This window comes from Heterocephalus glaber, unplaced genomic scaffold, assembly GCF_053883595.1.
Source record: "Heterocephalus glaber isolate CG9 unplaced genomic scaffold, H.glaber_assembly_v1.0 deba00001504, whole genome shotgun sequence".
In the NCBI taxonomy this organism is placed as follows: Eukaryota; Metazoa; Chordata; class Mammalia; order Rodentia; family Bathyergidae; genus Heterocephalus; species Heterocephalus glaber.
Window position 1 is genome coordinate 18,493,170 of NW_028258324.1, and position 19,154 is coordinate 18,512,323.

Genomic DNA, 19,154 nt, shown 5'->3' on the forward strand with positions numbered 1-19,154 from the left:
TACATTGCCCAGGCTGGCCTCAAACGTCTGGGCTCAAAAAACCCTCTTGCTTCAGCTTCCTGTGTAGCTGGGATTACAGGTACACTCTGCTACTCACAGATGTAATGTTTTTAAAAACTGTGCACTTAATGTATGTCTTTCATGCTAGCCTGCAGCATCCGTGTGGGCAGGGAGTGCCACTGGTGTCCTCCTAGCACACATAGTTCTAGGGGCATTCTGAGCACTCATTTACTCACTGATTGAATAAACCAAGATAAATGTGAAAATATTTATAAGACTGAAATAATAAAACAGATCAAAGAGTGAAGAAGGGGACCAAAAATGAACCAAATTTAAAAAAGAAGAACATATGAGGACTCAAGTGTAGCCTATGGGGGTTAAATGGGAGAAAGAAGTAGTGTGAAAAAAAAGACTAAGAAAATGAGCAGGGCGTGGTGGGGCAAATCTGTAATTGCAACACTCTGGGAGGCTGAGGAGGAAGATTGCAATCTTGAGCCCCACCTGGGCAACTTAGTGAGACCTTGTCTCAAAGTAAAAAATAAAAAAATAAACTAAAAAAATAAAAAGAGGGCTGGGGATATCACTCAGTGATAAGAATATTTTTTTAGAATATGCAAGGGTCTGGGTTCAACCCTCAGTACCACACACACACACACACACGACACATAGCTAGAAAATTAAAGGAAACACACTTAAGGAAGAGAGTTTAAAATGATAAAAAACTTTGAAATTTTTTTTAGTTAATTGGTAATCTTATGTTTGTAATGCAGATGTAGGCTCAAAGAGAAAGAGAAGGGAAGAAATTGCATTTTTGGGGCCGGGGATTCAGCTCAGTGACACTGTGCTTGCCTCGCAAGTGCAAGGTCCTGAGTTTGGTCCCCGGTACAAAAATATATATATAAATTGCATATATATATATATATATATATAAATTGCATATATATATATATATATATAAATTGCATTTTCCTTCTTGACGTTTATTTGTTTTTGTTTTTGTTTTTTGGTACTGGGGATTGAACTCGGGTCCTTGTGCTTGCGCAGCAGGCGGCGAAACCACTGAGTTAAATCCCCAGCCCCAGAGTATTTTTTTTAACCAATAAAATCACATTTTTCTTTAAACAAATAAACTCATTTGAAAACAGCAAAGCATAAAGTCACAGCCTGTATAATAATGTAATTGTGAGTGACAACTATTAATACCTCAGTATTAATACTTTGGTATACAATCGTCACATAAATATGGTTTCATGGTTTTTATAAAACCATGAAATATGGTTCTATAATATATAAGTTGTTCATTACTGTAAGAGCCAAAAAGTAGAAATAGCCTAAATGTTCATCAACTGATGGATAAATTGTTTTATTCATATAATGAATTATTCATTATAAAAAATGAGGTGTAATGGGGCCAGGGATTTAGTTCAGTGGTTCCATCGCCTGCCCCGAAGGCACAAGGACCCAAGTTCCATCCCCGGTACCAAAAAAAAAAAAGAAATGAGGTATTGATATATGCTACAACCTGTATGAACCTTAAAAACATTAGGATGAAAGAAAAATTCAATTACAAAAGATCACATATCTGTAATCTCAGCTCTCTTGCAAGTTCAAGCCCAGCCCTGGCAACTTAGCAAGGCTCTCTCAAAAAAAAATCATGTGTCAGACAGTCCATTCACATAAAATATTAAGAATAAACAAATCCATAGAGACAGAAAGTAGACTAATGGTAACTTAGGGGTAGGGGCAGAAGGAATAGAGGTTAAAGAGAATCTATGTTGATGGGTAGGATGTTTTAAAATTTATTAATATTATTTTTTCATTATTTGATGTTTCTAGACAGTATCTCACTGTGTAGCCCAGGCTGGCCTCAAACTCTTAAATCTTCCTGCCTCAGCCTCCTGAGTGCTGGTATTACAGGTGTCTCTTTGAGAAGAAATAAAAATATTTTAAAATTAGATTGTGGTAATGTTTGTAAAACTATATGAAAATTCTAAAAAACAATGAAATGTATATTTTAGGTGAATTATATGGTAGATGGATTATATCTCAATAAAGCAATTAAGGAAAAGTAAAAAATATTATACTAGCTATCCTTTAAGTGGTTTATATCCCTCCTTAATGTGGCACAGATGTCAATGAGGTATGCCGCTACATGGTTGTGATTGTGCAATGTTCCACTGTATTAATACACTGACATTTACTTAATATTTTGTTTTTATTTTATTTTATTTTTTTTTGGTACTGGGGATCGAACTCAGGTCCTTGCTCTTGCAAGGCAGGCGGTGGATCCACTGAGCTAAATCCCCGGCCCAATATTTTGTTTTTAAACCAAATTCATTTCCAACTGCTGTGTTAAACATCCATGTCTATACAGAGCTCTGTATACCTCCATGATTTTCATACAAAATACACAAAAGTGTTCATTTTATAGGAAATGAATAGGAACAGTCTGCACCTATAAAAGGACAGATACATACTGGGCTGGGACAGAGCTCAATGGTAGAGCACTTGCCTAACATGCACGATCCCCCAGATTTAATCCCAGATTTAATACGGCAAAAAAGATACATATGGGCCGGGGATTTAGCTCAGTGGTTTCGCCACCTGCTGCGCAAGTGCGAGGACCCAAGTTCGATCCCCAGTACAAAAAAAAAAAAAAAAAAAAAGATACATATTGCCTGGCTGCTACTTAACAGTCATCCTAATGGAAAATATGAACACTTTTTTCTCTGTATTTCCACCAATGCTGAATATCATCAAATTTATTAATCTCTGATAACAGATTAAAAATAGATATTGATGGGTGATAATTTAAATGTGCATTACTTTGATTACTCAATGTGAACAGCATTTTGAAATGGTCATTTTATTAGGAAATCCCTATATTTCTGTCCTTTTTCCATTTGTCATTTTATTAATTTCCCTGACATATGATACAAGTTATTTTTGTTTTTGTTTTGTTTTTTGGTACCAGGGATTGAACTTGGGTCCTTGTGTGCAGCGAAACCACTGAGCTAAATCCCCGGCCCTGATACAAGTTGTTTTTATCAACTTGTCTTCTAACACTATGTATGGCATATCTCTCCCTACATATTTTAATATTTTATATACTTAAATCTATTATTCTTTTTCTTTATAGTTCCTGGTCTTAATATCTAGTTTTTACCACCCCAATATCATGAGAATATATTTTTTTTTCTGCTACGTGGCATTTTATTTTAATGTTTTATTTGAATAATCCACTCATTGACTACTGATCTACAGTCATGTGGCAGACTTGAATTACTGAAGTCCAGCCTGTGAAATTCATTGAGAAGATGACTTACCTAACTGTTGAGCCCATTTTATGGCAGTCCCAGTGTCTCCTGCATTGCTTTCAGCTAAGCATACAACTTCTTGCCCAATCTTCCACCCAATTAACGGATAAAAGCCTTAGAAAGCAGGTAAGCAAACAAATAACATAAGTCATATAATATAATAAATATACAATTCAGACAACTATATAATAGAACAGTTTGATGATATAAAAAATGGCAAAGATGGGCCTGGGATTTAGCTCAGTGGTTTTGCCACCTGCTGTGCAAGCACAAGGACCTGAGTTCAATCCCCGGTACCAAAAAAAAATGGCAAAGTTAGGGCCGGGGATTTAGCTCAGTGATTTCACCACCTGCTGTGCAAGCACAAGGACCTGAGTTCAATCCCCGGTACCAAAAAAAAAAAAATGGCCAAGTTCCTAGGAAGTCAGACTGCTTGAACTCAAATTCCAGCCCTCTCATATTTACTAGCTGTGATTTTACCAGTTTCTTGGTTTCTTCAACTATAAAATGGCCCACCCTACCTCAGGGAGCTGCTACAGGAATGGACTGAATTAATATATAAAAAGAACTTAAACCAGTACCTAGCATAAAATATGAACAATAAATATTAGTTTGGTTGGAAGGGGGGTGCTGGAGACTGAACCCAGAGCCTCATACATGCTGGGCAAGTGTTCTACCACTGGGCTATATCCCCAGCACCTAAATATTAGTTTTTATTAGCAATAGACATGCCTAGAAACATGGCAGTAAATATTTTAATTCAGAAATAAAGGTTACTAGCTGGGAGTGGTAGCACACGCCTATAATACCAGCACTCAGGAGGCAGAGGCATGAGGATCACTGCGAGTTTGAGACTAGCCTGGGTTACATAGTGAGTTCAAGGCCAGCCTGAACTACAAAGTGAAACCTTGTCTCAAAAAACCAAAAAAAAAAAGAAATAAAGGTTACTATGATACTGGTTTGCTCTAGAGAACTAACCATGCTAACTAACAGTTGATGGGGGAATGAAACATAGAAAAAATATTTTATTTGGGGGTTTTTGTTGTTGTTGTTGTTGTTTTTTCTGGTGCTGGGGATGGAACTCGGGACCTTGTGCTTATGAGGCAGGCGGCTGAACCACTGAGCTAAATCCCCGGCCATAGAAAAAAGATTTTAAAACCAGCTCTGAGTGTAAGGGGAACAGAGCTCAAAATCAGAGCCTCAGCGCTCCAGAGCACAGCTCCACACACTAGATTTCTTGGTTTGTACATCACAAGGGTTCTTCCCTTTGGGTAAGATAATTCTTAGCAGCTGTCATTGAAACCTTAAATGTGCATGGACCACTAATTGACAATTATTATTTAAGAACAGTTCACAAAAAGAATAATAATTTGCCATACAGAAGGAAAGGGGGAGGAAAAAAATTTAAAAACAAAATATAAATCAAAACGCAATCCTGGGGCCGGGGATTTAGCTCAGTGGTTCCATCACCTGCCTTGCAAGTGCAAGGTCCAGAGTTTGATCCCCGGTACCAAAAAAAAAAAAAAAGGCAATCCCTAGAATTTTATTTTATTTTTTTTGGTACCAGGGATCGAACTCGGGACCTTGCGTTTGCAAGGCAGGTGATGGAACCACTGAGCTAAACCCCTGGCCCAATCCCTAGCATGTTAAAACAAACTAAAACAAACATCAATTTGTGGCAATAACTACACAGAAATAATTACTTCAAAGAACTTTATAAAGTATTATGTATTATATATTTTGACTGTTCATTCCTAGTCGAATGTATTCTAAGGACATAAAAAAACCACTAAGACATCTAAAACTGTTTAGTGGTCTTACTGTTACTATCAGGTTTAGAATACTTTGGTTTCTCTTCAGATATAAATTTCAGTATTCATTTTTTGCCTTTTACTAGCAGGGTTTTTTTTTGTTTTGTTTCGTTTTGTTTTCGGTACTGGGGATTGAACTCAGGTCCTTTTGCTTGCGGGTCAGGAAGCAGAACCACTGAGCTAAATCCCAAGCCCACTAGCAGGTTTAGAATTGTGTTAAAATTATTATAACTACATTGTAAGATGAAGCAAATTACTATGGCGCTATCTTTAGGAAACAGGATTTTCAGTCAAAAAGAAAAGATTGTAAGTATAAAATCAAGGAAATTAAATAAAAGCCCTGTACGCTATAAATAATAATAATAATAATAATAATAATAATAATAATGATTTGCTGAAATACAGGACAAAAATTAGTTGTGGGGATACAACACAGTGATAGAGCACTTGCTTATTAGCACGTGCAAGGCCCTACATTTGATCCACAACTCTGCCAAAAGGAAAAAGAGGAAAAGGAAAACAAATTAGAGCCTTTGTAGGAAATTTTAAACAAATAAAACATAAAGCTAAATATTTAGAGAACTGTCCAAAATTCCCTAATCTTTCTGGGTTTTTTTTCTATAGCATCTTTTTTTGGTTTGTTTTTGTTTTTTTATTTGGTACCGGGGATTGAACTCCAGTCCTGCACCAAAACTGCTGAGCTAAATCCCCGGCCCTTTTTTTGTTTTTCTAATGCTGTTAATTTAAAGGGAAGAAAAGAGGGAAGGAGGAGGAGGAGGAAGAGGAGGAGGAGGAGGAAGAGGAGGAGGAGGAAGGGGAGGAGGGGAGGAGGGGGGGAGGAGGGGAGGGGGAGGGGAGGGGAGGGGGGAAGGGGAGGGGGAGAGGGGAGGAGGAGGAGTTAGAGATAGGAAAATAGTATAAGCAACACAAAACAAATATACATAGAAAAAGTGATATTTTATTTAAAAATGGGATAATTCCAATTATTTACCTCCAGTACCATTCAGAGGGTCATTGCCAGTATTTATATCCAAAAAAGTTCCTGTTCCCATGGTTAACTTCACGTCTCCTCTCTGGAAGCAGCACTCTCCAAACATGGCTGACTGCTGATCACCAACCTACCAAAAACACTGATGCAACACTCACCACCCTTTGTGGCCCACTTCATTATATCCCATTACCTCACTTACTGCACTCTTTTTCTCCTTTTCTTCTGCTTTTTTTTCTCTTCCCAATACTGGGGATTGAACCTATGGAGTTGCACTGAGCTACAACCTGGGTTCTTTTCAAAATTTTTTTCATTTTGCTTTGTTTTATTCTGTTGAGACAGACAGGGCCTTGCTAAATTGCTAGACTGTCCAGCCTAGTTTGGAGCTGTGACCCTCCTGCCTCTGTCTCCAAAGTACTGGGATTATAGGCCCATCCCACCAATACTGGATTTGTACTTTTTGATTAAACATTTTATTTTGTTTTACCTTTTCCTCAAATGAAAAAATAAAAAATCCCAAAGGAAACAGGCAACAACAATTATAGGATAGGAGTCTCTCTAGGACTAACATTGCATGGGAAACTAATGTGCTTTGGGAATTTTTAATGAGCAACCTACTTTATGACTAAAACATCACATAAATAATCTTAGAAATAAAGATTAGTAGAAAAAATGCATATAAAAAAAACTAAGATTTTTTGTTTTTAACTTACACAGGTTTTATTTATTAGTCAAAATAACTGATCTCCCAAGATTCTCTTTTATTAAGACCAACAGGCCAGGTGTGGTGATGCACAACTGTACACCAAGCACTCAGGAAGCTTAGGCAGAAGGACTGCCACTAGTTCAAGGCCAGCCTGGGCCACAGAGTGAGTTCAAAACCAACCTGAACTACATGGTGAGACTCTGTCTAAAACAACAACAACAACAAAGGACTGACATGTGAATTAGGCACAGTACCCTGTTATCTCTGCTATCCAGGCTGAGGGAGGAGGAGCACAAGTTCAAGGCCAGCCAGAGCAACTTGTGAGACCTTATCTCCAAATAAAAATGATTAAAAAGGCCTGGGGATGTAGCTCAGTGGTAAAGCACTTGCCTAGTTTACATGGGACCCTAGTTTCAATTCCCAGTGATACACACACACACAAAAGCAATAGGTGTATGTTTAAACAGAAATAGATGTAAGTCAAAACTATCACTTTCCTAATCATATATTTTTGTAAAAAGGAAAATTATATATATATATATATATATATATATATATTTTTTTTTTTTTTTTTTTTTTTTTTTGGTACCAGGGATCGAACTTGGGTCCTTGCCCTTGCGTAGCAGGCGTCAAAACCACTGAGCTAAATCCCCGGCCCGGAAAATTATATTTTGTTAATATAGTTAAATGTAGTAAACATACACCAGTATTTCATTTAAGTATGTATGTATGTATGTATTTATTTATTTATTTATCTATCAGGGGCTGGGTCATACATGCCAGGTTAAATGCTCTGCCACTGAGCTACACCCCAGCTCTTTTTTACTTTTTGTTTGTTTGTCTGTTTGTTTGAGACAGGGTATTGCTATGTAGTTCAGGCTGGCCCTGAGCTTACTATGTAGTCCAGGCTGGCTTCAAACTTGCAGTGATCTTCCTGCCTCAGCCTCTCAAGTGCTGGGATTACAGGCATGTGCCACCATGCCTGGCCTCAGCTTTTACTTAAAAACATGTTGCCAAGTCTGGCATTGAACTCTTGGGCTTAAGTGATCCTCCTGTCTCAGCCTCTAGGATACAGGTGTATACCACAGCACCTGACTTTATACGGCAAAACACATTTTAAAGACTAAAATTCATTTGGGGGTGGGAGGTGAGTCTCAGGGATAAGAGTGCTTACCTAACATGTGGGGTTCTGGATTTCACCCTCAGTGCCACAAAAACAAACAAATTCATCTAAAAAAACCCTTGTTCAAGGACCTGGGATTTAGCTCAGTGGTACTGCCACCTGCTTCACAAGCACATAGTCCAAAAGAAAACAAAAAAAACCCCTCGTTCACTAGCCTAGAATCATACTTTGATCTAACCGTAAACCTCTCTTAATAAAACGGACTCTCTTTAAACGACTATGTATTTTTAACATGAAATCAACCCCCCCCCACACCTGCTTCCCAGCTACTGTAGAGACTGCTCATCTAGAGACAGGTGCTCTCTTCCTCCTGCTTAAGCTGCTACAGGAAACAAAAGGCAGCATTTGAGTTTGTAACATTGAAGACAATCCCAGCACTGCAGCAAAGAAAAATAAATACTGAGTTACTAAAGGACTTATTAATCAGGTGGCAAATCCTGGAGTTCTTCCAATTTCTAACTCTCTCATTCATCCAGGCAGAAAAAAAAAAGGTATAAAGAAAGGATCTTTAAAAATAAAAAACAAGCCAGGCATGGTGGCACATGCCTGTAATCTCAGCACTCTGGGGAGGCTGAGGCAGGAGGATCAGTATAAGTTCAAGGCCAGCCTGGGCTACATATGGCAGTGATTTAAGGCCAATCTGAACTACATAGCAAGATCCTGTCAAGAAAAAGAGAGAAGGGAAAGGGAAGGGAGGGAAAAGGAGGGAAAGGGAAGGGAAGGGAAGAAGCAAGCAACTTTTTTACGTTTATACCAGCTTCTGTACTGGTAGATGCTTAACATAGGTTTTATACATGTAAATGCAACTTACTCCTCCAGTTTAAACTGCTTTACAGCTGTTAGTGATGATACTGTTATCAAATAAAAACTAGGCATTGGTCCCATCACTTGGAGCTATATATCTGTCTCACAGTTTCAAATATAAATGAAACAAACAATACTCAGAATACAGGATCTTTTTAAAAAAAAAAAATTCTCTGGGCATGGTGTTGCAAGTCTGTAATTCTACCTACTTGAGATGATGAGGCAGGAGGTTGGCCTGGGCAATTTAATGAGACTTTGTCTCAAAATAAATAAAAAGGGTAGGTGACGTAACTTAATTAATGGTACAGTGCTTGCCTAGCATGCACAAGCCCCTAGGTTCAAACCTCAGCAATGACACAAAACCAAACCAAATCACAATAGTAGTATCCTTCACATTCTGAAAAGAATACTTCTGGTTATACCTATGACCCACTTAAAGAGAAAAACTAGCCGGCTGTATGGCAAATTCCTGTAATTCTAGCATTGGAAGTCTGAGGCAGGAGGATCACCGTGAGTTTGAGGACAGCCTGGACTACATAGTGAGTTCAAGGGCAGCCTGAAATACACAGCAAGGCTCTGTCTTTAAAAAAAAAAATTTATACCCGGGGACTTAGCTCAGTGGTTCTGGTGCCTGCCTCAAAAGCACAAGATCCCAAGTTTGATCCCAGGTACAAAAAAAACCTGAAAAGGTCCAAGGGTTAGGGGATGGTGGGAGGGGAAGGGGAAAGGAAGAATTATGAGAAAGAAAAAAAAATGGAATCAAACTCTGTGTAAATAGGGAAGGGTGGAGGGGGTGAAGGGTGCTCAGGTAATGGGAAAAAAAATAAAAACTAAGATACATCATGTTCTGGTACAAACACCCAATGATAAATGTAAATGTATTGTATACCTAAAATGTACCAATAAATATATATATATATAAATAAAAATACTGTATCTACATATAGATATATCTATACATTAGTACTTCAGTTCACAAATGCTTTTGTTTGCAAACAATCTGGTTCACAAACAGAAGCAGCTTGGCAAAATTTTGTTTTTGTTGCAAACTCTACATTAGGCAATGAACACAATTGCAGCTATCTTCCCACACAAACACAAACATGGCCATCTTTTCCAAAACAGTGGAACAAATTAAGTTTGTGAACTGAGGTACCACTGTATATATAGCTATATATGTATATAGAGACATATACAGATATCTCCTATGTGTATGCATGTATATATTTGTGTGTGTGTGTATTTCCCCCACTTCCATGCTAGGGATCAATCTCAGGGCCACAGGCATGCTAGGCAAGTACTCTACTACTGAACTACACCTGTGGCCCTAATACTTTATTTTACCATGGACCTTTGGTGTCTCTTAATCACAATATTCATATATATTCATTTAGATTATACTATACAAAGAGAAATCTGTGTTTTCTACTTACCAAGGCAAGTATTGGTATAGGCACACCAAATATCTCCTCATCCACTGATCCAAAATTGTGGCTTGAAATGAGATTGATCAAAATGTTAGTTATATTATAGAAATATTAATTCTAAAATTCAGCAAATTTTTAAAGCATAGGCCCAAAAGTTATATAATGAACATACAAGCATCTCAAGCATGTGATAAAACCATTTTCCTCACCAAAGCAAAAAGAATTCGAGTATGGCCTTGGTGGTTTATATGTGGGTGTTCATTGTTACCTTGTGTCCTTTATAGGAGGCAGGACAGAGAGTGGTATGGAAGCCAGGTAGGTAAGGAAACTGCTCCAGCACATCTGATCATAAAAATACACCATCAGAATATAAAAGTAAAGTAGTAAAAACAAAAGAATCCAAGCTAAAAAAATACGGCAATTTAAAAAGAAATGTCTTTACCTTATATGTATCAAAAAATCCAGTTGTACTGGCATTTGAAAAGTCCGTAGCATATGCAGAACCTAAATTTACATTGGAAATAATAAATTTATTATCATAATATAAATCAGTATCTGCCCCTAGTTCATAATCTAGACCACTATCTTTAAATTCATTTCAAACTGTACACTTCCACCATGAAGTCTCCAGAGCAATTTTCCACTTAATCTTAATGAACTTTTAGAGTATACACAAGCATTTTTAAAGGCTTTATGACTTTCTGATCCCTGGTTTTTAAAAAAGAGAAAAATGGCCAGGTGTGGTGGTGGACATCTGTAATCCCAGCACTTGGAACCCTAAGGCAGGAGGATCACTGTGAGTTCAAGGCCAGCCTGAACTACATAGCGTGACCCTACCACAAAAAAAAAGAAGAAGAAAAACATTCAGAGATGCTAAGTGATCACCCATACTTATATCCACTTGCAACATGGCAGATGTACTACTGAACCATGTTTTACCACTCCTGAAAATAATGTTCTCTAGTCTTGTATGTGAGGCTTTATCACAATTTGTTATTGTTGTTGTTATTGTTTTGAGACAGGCTCTCACTATGTAGTTCAAGCTGGACATGAATTCACTATGTAGCCCTGGCCTTGATTTCGGTGGTCTTCCTGCCTCAGCCCTCCAGTACTGGATTACAGGCATGTGCCACCATTCCTGGCCTTCATCACAATAGTTTCTTACAACAGATCTAAAATAAATCTAGTGTACTGCAACACGTAGTTTTTGTTTTTTGGGGGGTTTTTTTTTGGTACTGGGGATCGAACTCCGGTCCTTGCACTTGCGCAGCAGGCGGCGAAACCACTGAGATAAATCCCCAGCCCAACATGTAGTTATTAGGTACCAAAGAACACTATGTCTGGGTTATGGCAAGTGAAAAGGGGCATGTTTGAGCAGGAATGAACTTCCACATTCTTTTAGGCAACTCCTTTCTGTTGATCCAATTTCACTTACTCAAGACAGAGCTATCAAGTCATGTTTACCTTTTGTGAGCTTGTGTAACAACCAGGTATCAATAGTCCCGAAGCAACAATTTTCTTCTTCAACTGCCTTTTGTACCTTGAAAATTAACAGCACAAAGACAGTTCAAAAAGGCTAAGGTACATGATTAAGTACAGATCAGCATATGCAATATAATCTCACTTATAAAAGTTTATATGGGCTGGGGATATAGCTCAGCAGTGTGGTACCTGCCTGGCAAGCTCAAGACCCTGAGTTCGATTCCCAGTACCAAAACAAAAACAAAAGCAAAAAAGTTAATGTATACATAGAAAAGCAATTCCTAGAATACCTTCCAAAAGATTTTAAGCAATTATCACAAGGTATAAAACTTAAAGAGGAGCTTTTATTTTATTATTTCTGAAAAGTTTTAGTTTTATACCAAGCATGTATTATTTTGTGATTTTTTAAAAAACAAAATATATATATATTTATATTTTACAGATGTAAGTAAACTACAATAGCTTAAACCAGGGACATCATATACTATGGCTCAAGGGGCTGATTCAACCCACTGCTTGTTTTTGTAGAAGAATGGATTTTGGCGGCGGGGGGGGGGGGGCACAGGAAATCAAACTCGGGTCCTTGTGCTTGTCAGACAGGCGGCGGCACCACAGAGCTAAATCCCCTGCCCTGGATGTTTTTTTCTTTTGGAGACAGTCTTGCTATGTAGTTCAGGCTGGGCTTGAACTCACTATGGAGCCCAAGCTGGCCTCAAAGTCATGGCAATTCTCCTGCCTCAGCCTCCTGACTGCTGATAATAATGGATTTTAACTTTTGTTAGTTTTTGTTTTGTTTTTGGTACTGGGGATCAAACTCAGGACCTCATGCTTGCCAGGCAGGTGCTGTCCCACTGAGCTACGTCCCCAGCCCAAATTTGTTAGTTTTTTGGTTTTTGCGGTTTTTTTCAGTACCGGGGATCGAACTCGGGACCTTGTGCTTGCAAAGCAGGCATGGTGCCACTGAGCTACATCCCCAGCCTTTTAAGTATATTTTTATTTTGAGACAGGGTTTCAGGCTATGCTCAAAGTTGTGATCCTCCTGCCTCAGCCTCCCAGAGTGCTGAGATTACAGGCTTGTACCATCATACCTGGCCCATAAATAAAGGTTTATATAGCTATTCATATTTATATATATATATATTCATATACATAACTATATAAACAAATGAATATAGCCAGCTATATTCATTTACTCATGGATTACCTATAGCTGCTTTTGAACTACAATGGCAGAGTAGTTATGATGCAAATCTTACAGCTCTCAGGGCCTAAAACATGACTCTTTGGCTGTTATGAAAATAAACTTCCAATATCTTGCCTAAAGCATGTCAAAGGAAACAAAAAGTGTCAAAACCTCTAAACCAGGTAGTCCAGAAACTGAAATGCTTATTAGGATAGAATTAATGTACTGGAAAACAATTTCTGAAACATCCTTTTGTTCTCCACACCTCTCCAACTCCTGTGCCCTCCATCCCTGCCCAGTCCCGCCCCTCTACTCTTCTAACTCCATCTGAGCTCCCTTCAGACACCGTCCACAGAGCATCCACACCATGCTGCTAGGCTGCAAGCTCTTCATAAACAGGAACAAGGTTGGGTTTTTTTTGTTTTTTTTCCCATAACATCCACATCTAGGCAGGTTCCCAGCATATAGAACTTTTTTAAAATTCTGTAGTAAATAACTGAAATTAAAATAATAGCAACTGAAAACATTAAAGAAGAGTTATTAATAGTAGAAAGTTTTGATCAATGAAAATGTCATGAGTTCCAAAATAAGGGGTCATTCCCAATGATGAATATGATAATGTATACCTAAATGTACAAATAAACTTAATAAATTAAAAAAGGGGTCACTTATATGTTATTTATAACTTTTTTTCTTTTTAGAGATAGGTTCTTCCTATGATCCTCCTGCCTCAGCCTCCTGAGAAGCTGGGACTATAGGTATAGGCCACCTGCACCTACCTCTATAACAAATATCTTGAATTTCTATTCAAGAGTTGTATCACTTAAATATTGAGGATTTTAAAGTAATATAATATTCCAAACTCTTCTTAAATTTATTTTATTCTAAAATTTATTGCATATACACCTTTTTTTAAATTTCCAAAGAGGTTAAATCCCTGGGTATTTAGTTAGAAGGTCTAACATACATATAATTGGATTTTCAGAAGAAAAGGAGAATGAAGTAAACATTTGAGAAAATAATGGTTCAGATGCCTTTGCACTGAGCTACATCTGCAACCATTTTTGTTTCATTATATATATATATATATTTCATATATATATTTCATTTATATATGTGTTTCATTATATATGTTTCATGTATTTCATTATATATGTTTCATCTGAGACAGGGTCTTGCTAAACTGCTAAATTGCGTAGGCTGGGTTAAATTTGCAATCCTCCTGCCTTAGCCTCCTAGAATTATAGGCTCCTGGTATTATAAGTGTGCACTATCATGCCCATCCAGCTGTGGGTTTTTCATAAATCAGTCATAGCTCAAGTTAAAGACATTTCTTTTTATTCCTAGTTCATTGAATTTATCATCCAGAGGTACCAGATAGTGTAAAATGAATTTCCTATATCTCCTAATATGCCTAACTTTTGATTTTGTTGTTTTCCTTTGTTGCTTTTCTATTCCCTGTTTCATTAATTTCTATTCTAATGTTTATTTTTTCTTTCTTTTTGCTACTTTGGGTTTAGTTTGCTCATATTTTTCTAGTGTCTGAAGATGACATGTTAGATTACTAACTTGATTTTCTTCTTTTTAAATATAGTCTTCTTAGGTAAAGTAGTCTGGCTTGCCAGCTATGGTGGCACACACCTGCAATCCCAGAACTCAGGAGGCTAAGGTAGAAGGATTATTGTGGCTTTGAGGCCAGGCCAGGCTGAGCTACAAAGCCAGCCTTACTATATAGCAAGACCCTGTCTCAAAAAACAAACATATAACAAATAAACGAAGTTTCTTTGTCACTTACTTCTAATTCCATTTCATTATGGTCAGACATATTTTTGTACAGTTCTGATCCTTTCAAATTTAGCACAGCTAAATACCCAGCTATTCCCCTGCTGGGTATCTTCCCAAAAGAATTAAAAGAATCATACCACAGTGATATATGTGCACCCATGTACATAGCGGCACGTTTGTAATAGCTCAAGCTTGGAAACAGCCCAAGGGCCCATTAACTGAAAATGGATAAAGAAGATTTGGTTTTTTTTATAAAATGGAGTACTACTCAGCCATAAAGAACAAGAAACTAGAGACATTTATAGCTAAATGGATGCACACTGAGGCCATCCTCCTAAGTGAAATAAATAGGACACATATGTATAAATACCGAATAGTTTCTCCAGTGTGAGACACTGAAAGTGTAATTAAGGATTAAAGTGAATAATTGATAATTTGAAATAGGAAGAAAAGGTTTAAAGGGGTAGGGGTGGCAGGAGGGGAAGGGGAAAGATCAGAGTTACAGGCTGGGATCTAGAAAGAATCCATATATAGATTCTGTTTAAAACTATAGGAAGAGAGGGCCAGGGATTTAGCTCAGTGGTTTTGCTGCCTGCTGTGTAAGCTCAAGGACCTGAGTTCAATCCCTGGTACCCGACCCCCCCAAAAAAAAACTATAGGAAGAGATGTAGATAAGAGACTAGGCTGGAGCTCATCAGTGGGTTGGGAAGGAAGAGTTACAGATCAAAGGAAAGAAGGGTGTGTTTCCAGAAGAAGCACATACAGCTATGTACAGTTCACAGTGCTTGATAGTGTGATAAATGACTGTTACTGTTTTAGGTACTTATCATAACATGCTGTGCTTTTCATCCTTTAGAGCACAGCCCTACTTATATAAAAGAGTTTACTGTAAAACAGTGTGCTGTTATGCCAGCGGTAGCCTCATGTATCTCGTGTTTAACTGCATATCTGGACAATATCAAGGGACCATCACAGATGACTGGCACATACCTTCTCAGTTTGCACTTAGAAGTTGGCACTCTGTGTGGTACTTTGTGATACACACTGATGAAATTGCCTAATAACATATTTCTCAGATTATATTTCCATCATGTGTCACATGACTGTATTGAAATTTAAATTTAAAAAATTTGGCCTATGTGGAGTCTACTAGCTAATTAGAATTTTTTCTAGACCACTGTTTGTTCAATAATAGTTTTGAAAATCTTTCTAAAACAAATCACACCCTTTGATGTCTTGTTAATGCTTGAGATTTTTTTTAAATTATATGGAAAAATGTTTAAGTACTTTTCAGTTTTGCTTTGGTTGAATTCTATTATATTTGAATATTATTATAGTTTTTTCCCTTCCATTCCTTTTCTTTGACTAATTTTAATTTGAATTTTTGTATATATGTGTGTTTAGTGAATGATAATAAAGTTATACATTTAAGAAAATTTAAAAAAATATTTAGCATAGCTTATATCATGACCTGACTTGGTATGTCCTAGAGAAGCAGGCATACTTGAGAAGCATGTTCTTCTGTTATTAGGTGGCGATTTCTACAAATATGTGTTAGATCTGGTTAGTTTTTATTGTTATCGAAATGTTCTATTACCTTGATGATCTTCTATCTGGTTTTTTTATCCATTATTCAAAGGGTATTAAAGTCTTCAACTATTACCATTCAGTTGTCTATTTTCCCCTTTAATTCTGTCAGAATTTTGCTTTATGTGGTTGTTTGCTTGTTTCCTTGTTTTTTGAACTTTTTTTTTTTTTGGTACTGGGGATAGAACTTGGGTCCTTGTGCTTGCAAGGCAGGAGGCAGAACCACTGAGCTAAATCCCCGGCATGTTTCCTTGTTTTTTGAGACAGGATCTCACTATGTAGTTCAGACTGACCTTGAACTCACTATGTAGCCCAAACTGGCCTTGAACTCACAATGATCCTCCTGCTTCAGCCTCCAGAGTGCTAGGATTACTGGTGTGTGCCACCACACTCAACTGTATCGTGTGTTTGCTGGCTCTGTTATTAGGTATATTATTTCTTATCATTATAAAATTCCCTTTTTTTTTTTGGTAGCAGGAATTGAACTCAGGACCTTGTGCTTGCCAGGCAGGAAGGAGCAGCACCACTGAGCTACATCCCTGGCCCTAAAATTCCCTCTTTACAGGTAGTAATTTTTGTTTTTATTTAAAACCTCTTTTGTCTGATACTAGCATCACCAATCTACCTTCTTATGGACATTGTTTTCATGATATATGTTTTCTACTCATTTACTTTTGTTTGTTTTGTTTCTTTTTTTGAGCTGGCTGGGGCTGGTTTGTTTTGTGTAGCACAAGCTGGCCTTGGACTCACTAGGTAGCCCAGGCTGACCTGGAACTCATGGCAATCCTCCTGTCTCAGCCTCGCAAGTGCTGGGATTATAGGCATGCATCACCACACTCAGCTCTACTCATTTACTTTTAATCTATCTGCATTTTCAAAATCTAAAGTGTGTCTGCTATATATACGATGCATTTGGTTTTGGGGACTGAAACTAGAGGTCCTACACACATTGACCTATAAAACCAGCCCTGTATTTTGGTTTTGGTACAGTCTAAAACTGCAATGAAAAAATAAATAAATAAATAAATAAAACTGCAAAGAAACCCACAACTTACCACTAAAATAGCTACAATAAAGACTGATAATATCCATTATAATGGTAAATGAAATAAACTCCTCACATCACTGATGGGAGGTGTATAAGTTGTTACAACCACTTTGGAAATGTGTTTTGCCATTATTCACCAACATGTAAAACATACAGACACATTTGTGCCAAAAACCTTCCATCTTACATATAAATACCACATTTATTTTAGAGCAAAAACTGGAAAAACTCAAATATATATGAGCAAAATAAGCTACAACACTGCAATAACATCATGTACAGAACAGTAATTAGCAATTAAAACATTAGCAAATTAATTTATGTACAACACAGGTTTCTCAAACAATGCTGGACAAAGCGTGTATGACACAAAAGGATATACACACTGTGGGCTGGGGGTGTAGCTCAGTGGTAGAGTACTTGCCTTGCATACTCCAGGGCCTAGGCTCAATCCTCAATATCACAAAAGAAAAAAAAATGAAGGAAATGCTGTACAATTCAATTTATATAGTTCAGAAGTATTCAGGCAAATCTAAAGTATGATATTAAGGACATAAATTATAAAAGTGAGAAGAAAATATGATACAAGGTATCACAGTATAATAGCTCTTGATATAGGCAGTATCACACAGATGTCCAGTCCAGTGTAATATTGAGTGGTACACTTCTGATTTGTTCACCTTTCCAGCTGTGATACAACACAAGAAAAAAGGTTTAAAAACATAAGCCACTCAGCTTGGTGGCACACACTTGTAATAGCTTTGTTTTTGTTTTTTGGGGGTATTGAGGATTGAATTCAGGACCTTGTGTTTGCGAGACAGGTGGTGGAACCACTGAGCTAAATCCCCGGCCCTGTAATAGCGTTCATGTAGAAGGCTGAGGCAGGAAGATCACAAGTTCCAGGTAAACCTCAGCAATTTAGTGAGACAGTGTATCAAAAAATAAATAAAAGAGGGGCTGGGGATTTAGCTCAGTGGTTCTGGTGCCTGCCTCACAAGTGCAAGGTCCCGAGTTCGATCCCTGGTACCAAAAATAAATAAATGAATGAATGAATGAATGAATGAATAAATAAATAAATGGACTGGGGATGTACCTTAGTGGTAAGTACTCACCTACCATGTGGTAGGCTCTTGGTTCAATCCCCAGTGCCCCCACCCCCTGCACACAGAAAGAACCCTGTAAACCAAGTAAAAATACCTTCTCTTCCATTCCAACAGTGGTGGGCACTCAATTTTCCCTAAAATAGTCAAATTGCTATTTTTCCTCCTGGAATTTTTTTCTTCCCAAAGTCATTATCTCATTCCTTAACACACAATCTTTTCTTACCTCAGTCTTGTTCTGTAAAATCCAGGCCAAACGCATGGAAACTTGCTGGGTAGTGAAAGTAAACTGGCTGCCTGTTAAAAATCGCCTCTTTCTAGTGAAAAAGTAAGCCACTCTGCAGAAACTGTGAAATACCTATTTTAAAAAAAAGATATTTAATGATATTCGATGTTTCCATGTCAGTTCATACACAGGCAAACATACCCAATAACAAATGAGTCATTTTACTACTTATGGTGTTCTCAGTACTAAAGAAAATCACGAGCATCCAAAAAACTGAAATACCTAGGAATCAACCTAATGAAAGAAATCAAAGACCTCTTCTCTGAAAACTATGGCACTCTGAAAAAAGAGATTAAAGATGATATCAGAAAATGGAAAGACATCCCCTGCTCCTGGGCAGGAAGGATCAATATAGTGAAAATGGCCATACTTCCAAAACTGCTATATGGATTCAATGCAATCCCAATTGAAATCCCAGCAGCATACTTCACAGACCTTGAGAAAACA

At 37.4% G+C, this 19,154-nt stretch overlaps 1 protein-coding gene across 9 annotated transcripts in view; it reads right to left on the reverse strand.

Moving 5' to 3' along the window:
- Gk5 (glycerol kinase 5) overlaps nt 1-19,154 on the reverse strand; it is a 92,421-nt gene that overhangs the window by 32,470 nt on the left and 40,797 nt on the right. For 5 of the 9 annotated variants that reach the window (XR_015440836.1, XM_087186251.1, XM_087186250.1 and 2 more), the window contains 7 exons: nt 18,648-18,779; nt 11,701-11,776; nt 10,679-10,740; nt 10,505-10,578; nt 10,243-10,303; nt 6,120-6,246; nt 3,327-3,431 (listed from right to left, as the gene is read on the reverse strand). Coding sequence is in view for 8 of the 9 variants with exons in the window: in XM_087186251.1 (XP_087042377.1) it covers nt 3,327-3,431; nt 6,120-6,246; nt 10,243-10,303; nt 10,505-10,578; nt 10,679-10,740; nt 11,701-11,776; nt 18,648-18,779 (637 nt within the window). In the remaining variant the exon portion in view is untranslated. The remainder of the gene's footprint in view (nt 1-3,326; nt 3,432-6,119; nt 6,247-10,242; nt 10,304-10,504; nt 10,579-10,678; nt 10,741-11,700; nt 11,777-18,647; nt 18,780-19,154) is intronic. The other 4 variants (XM_087186252.1, XM_087186255.1, XM_004834372.3 and 1 more) reach the window with 3 other exon arrangements.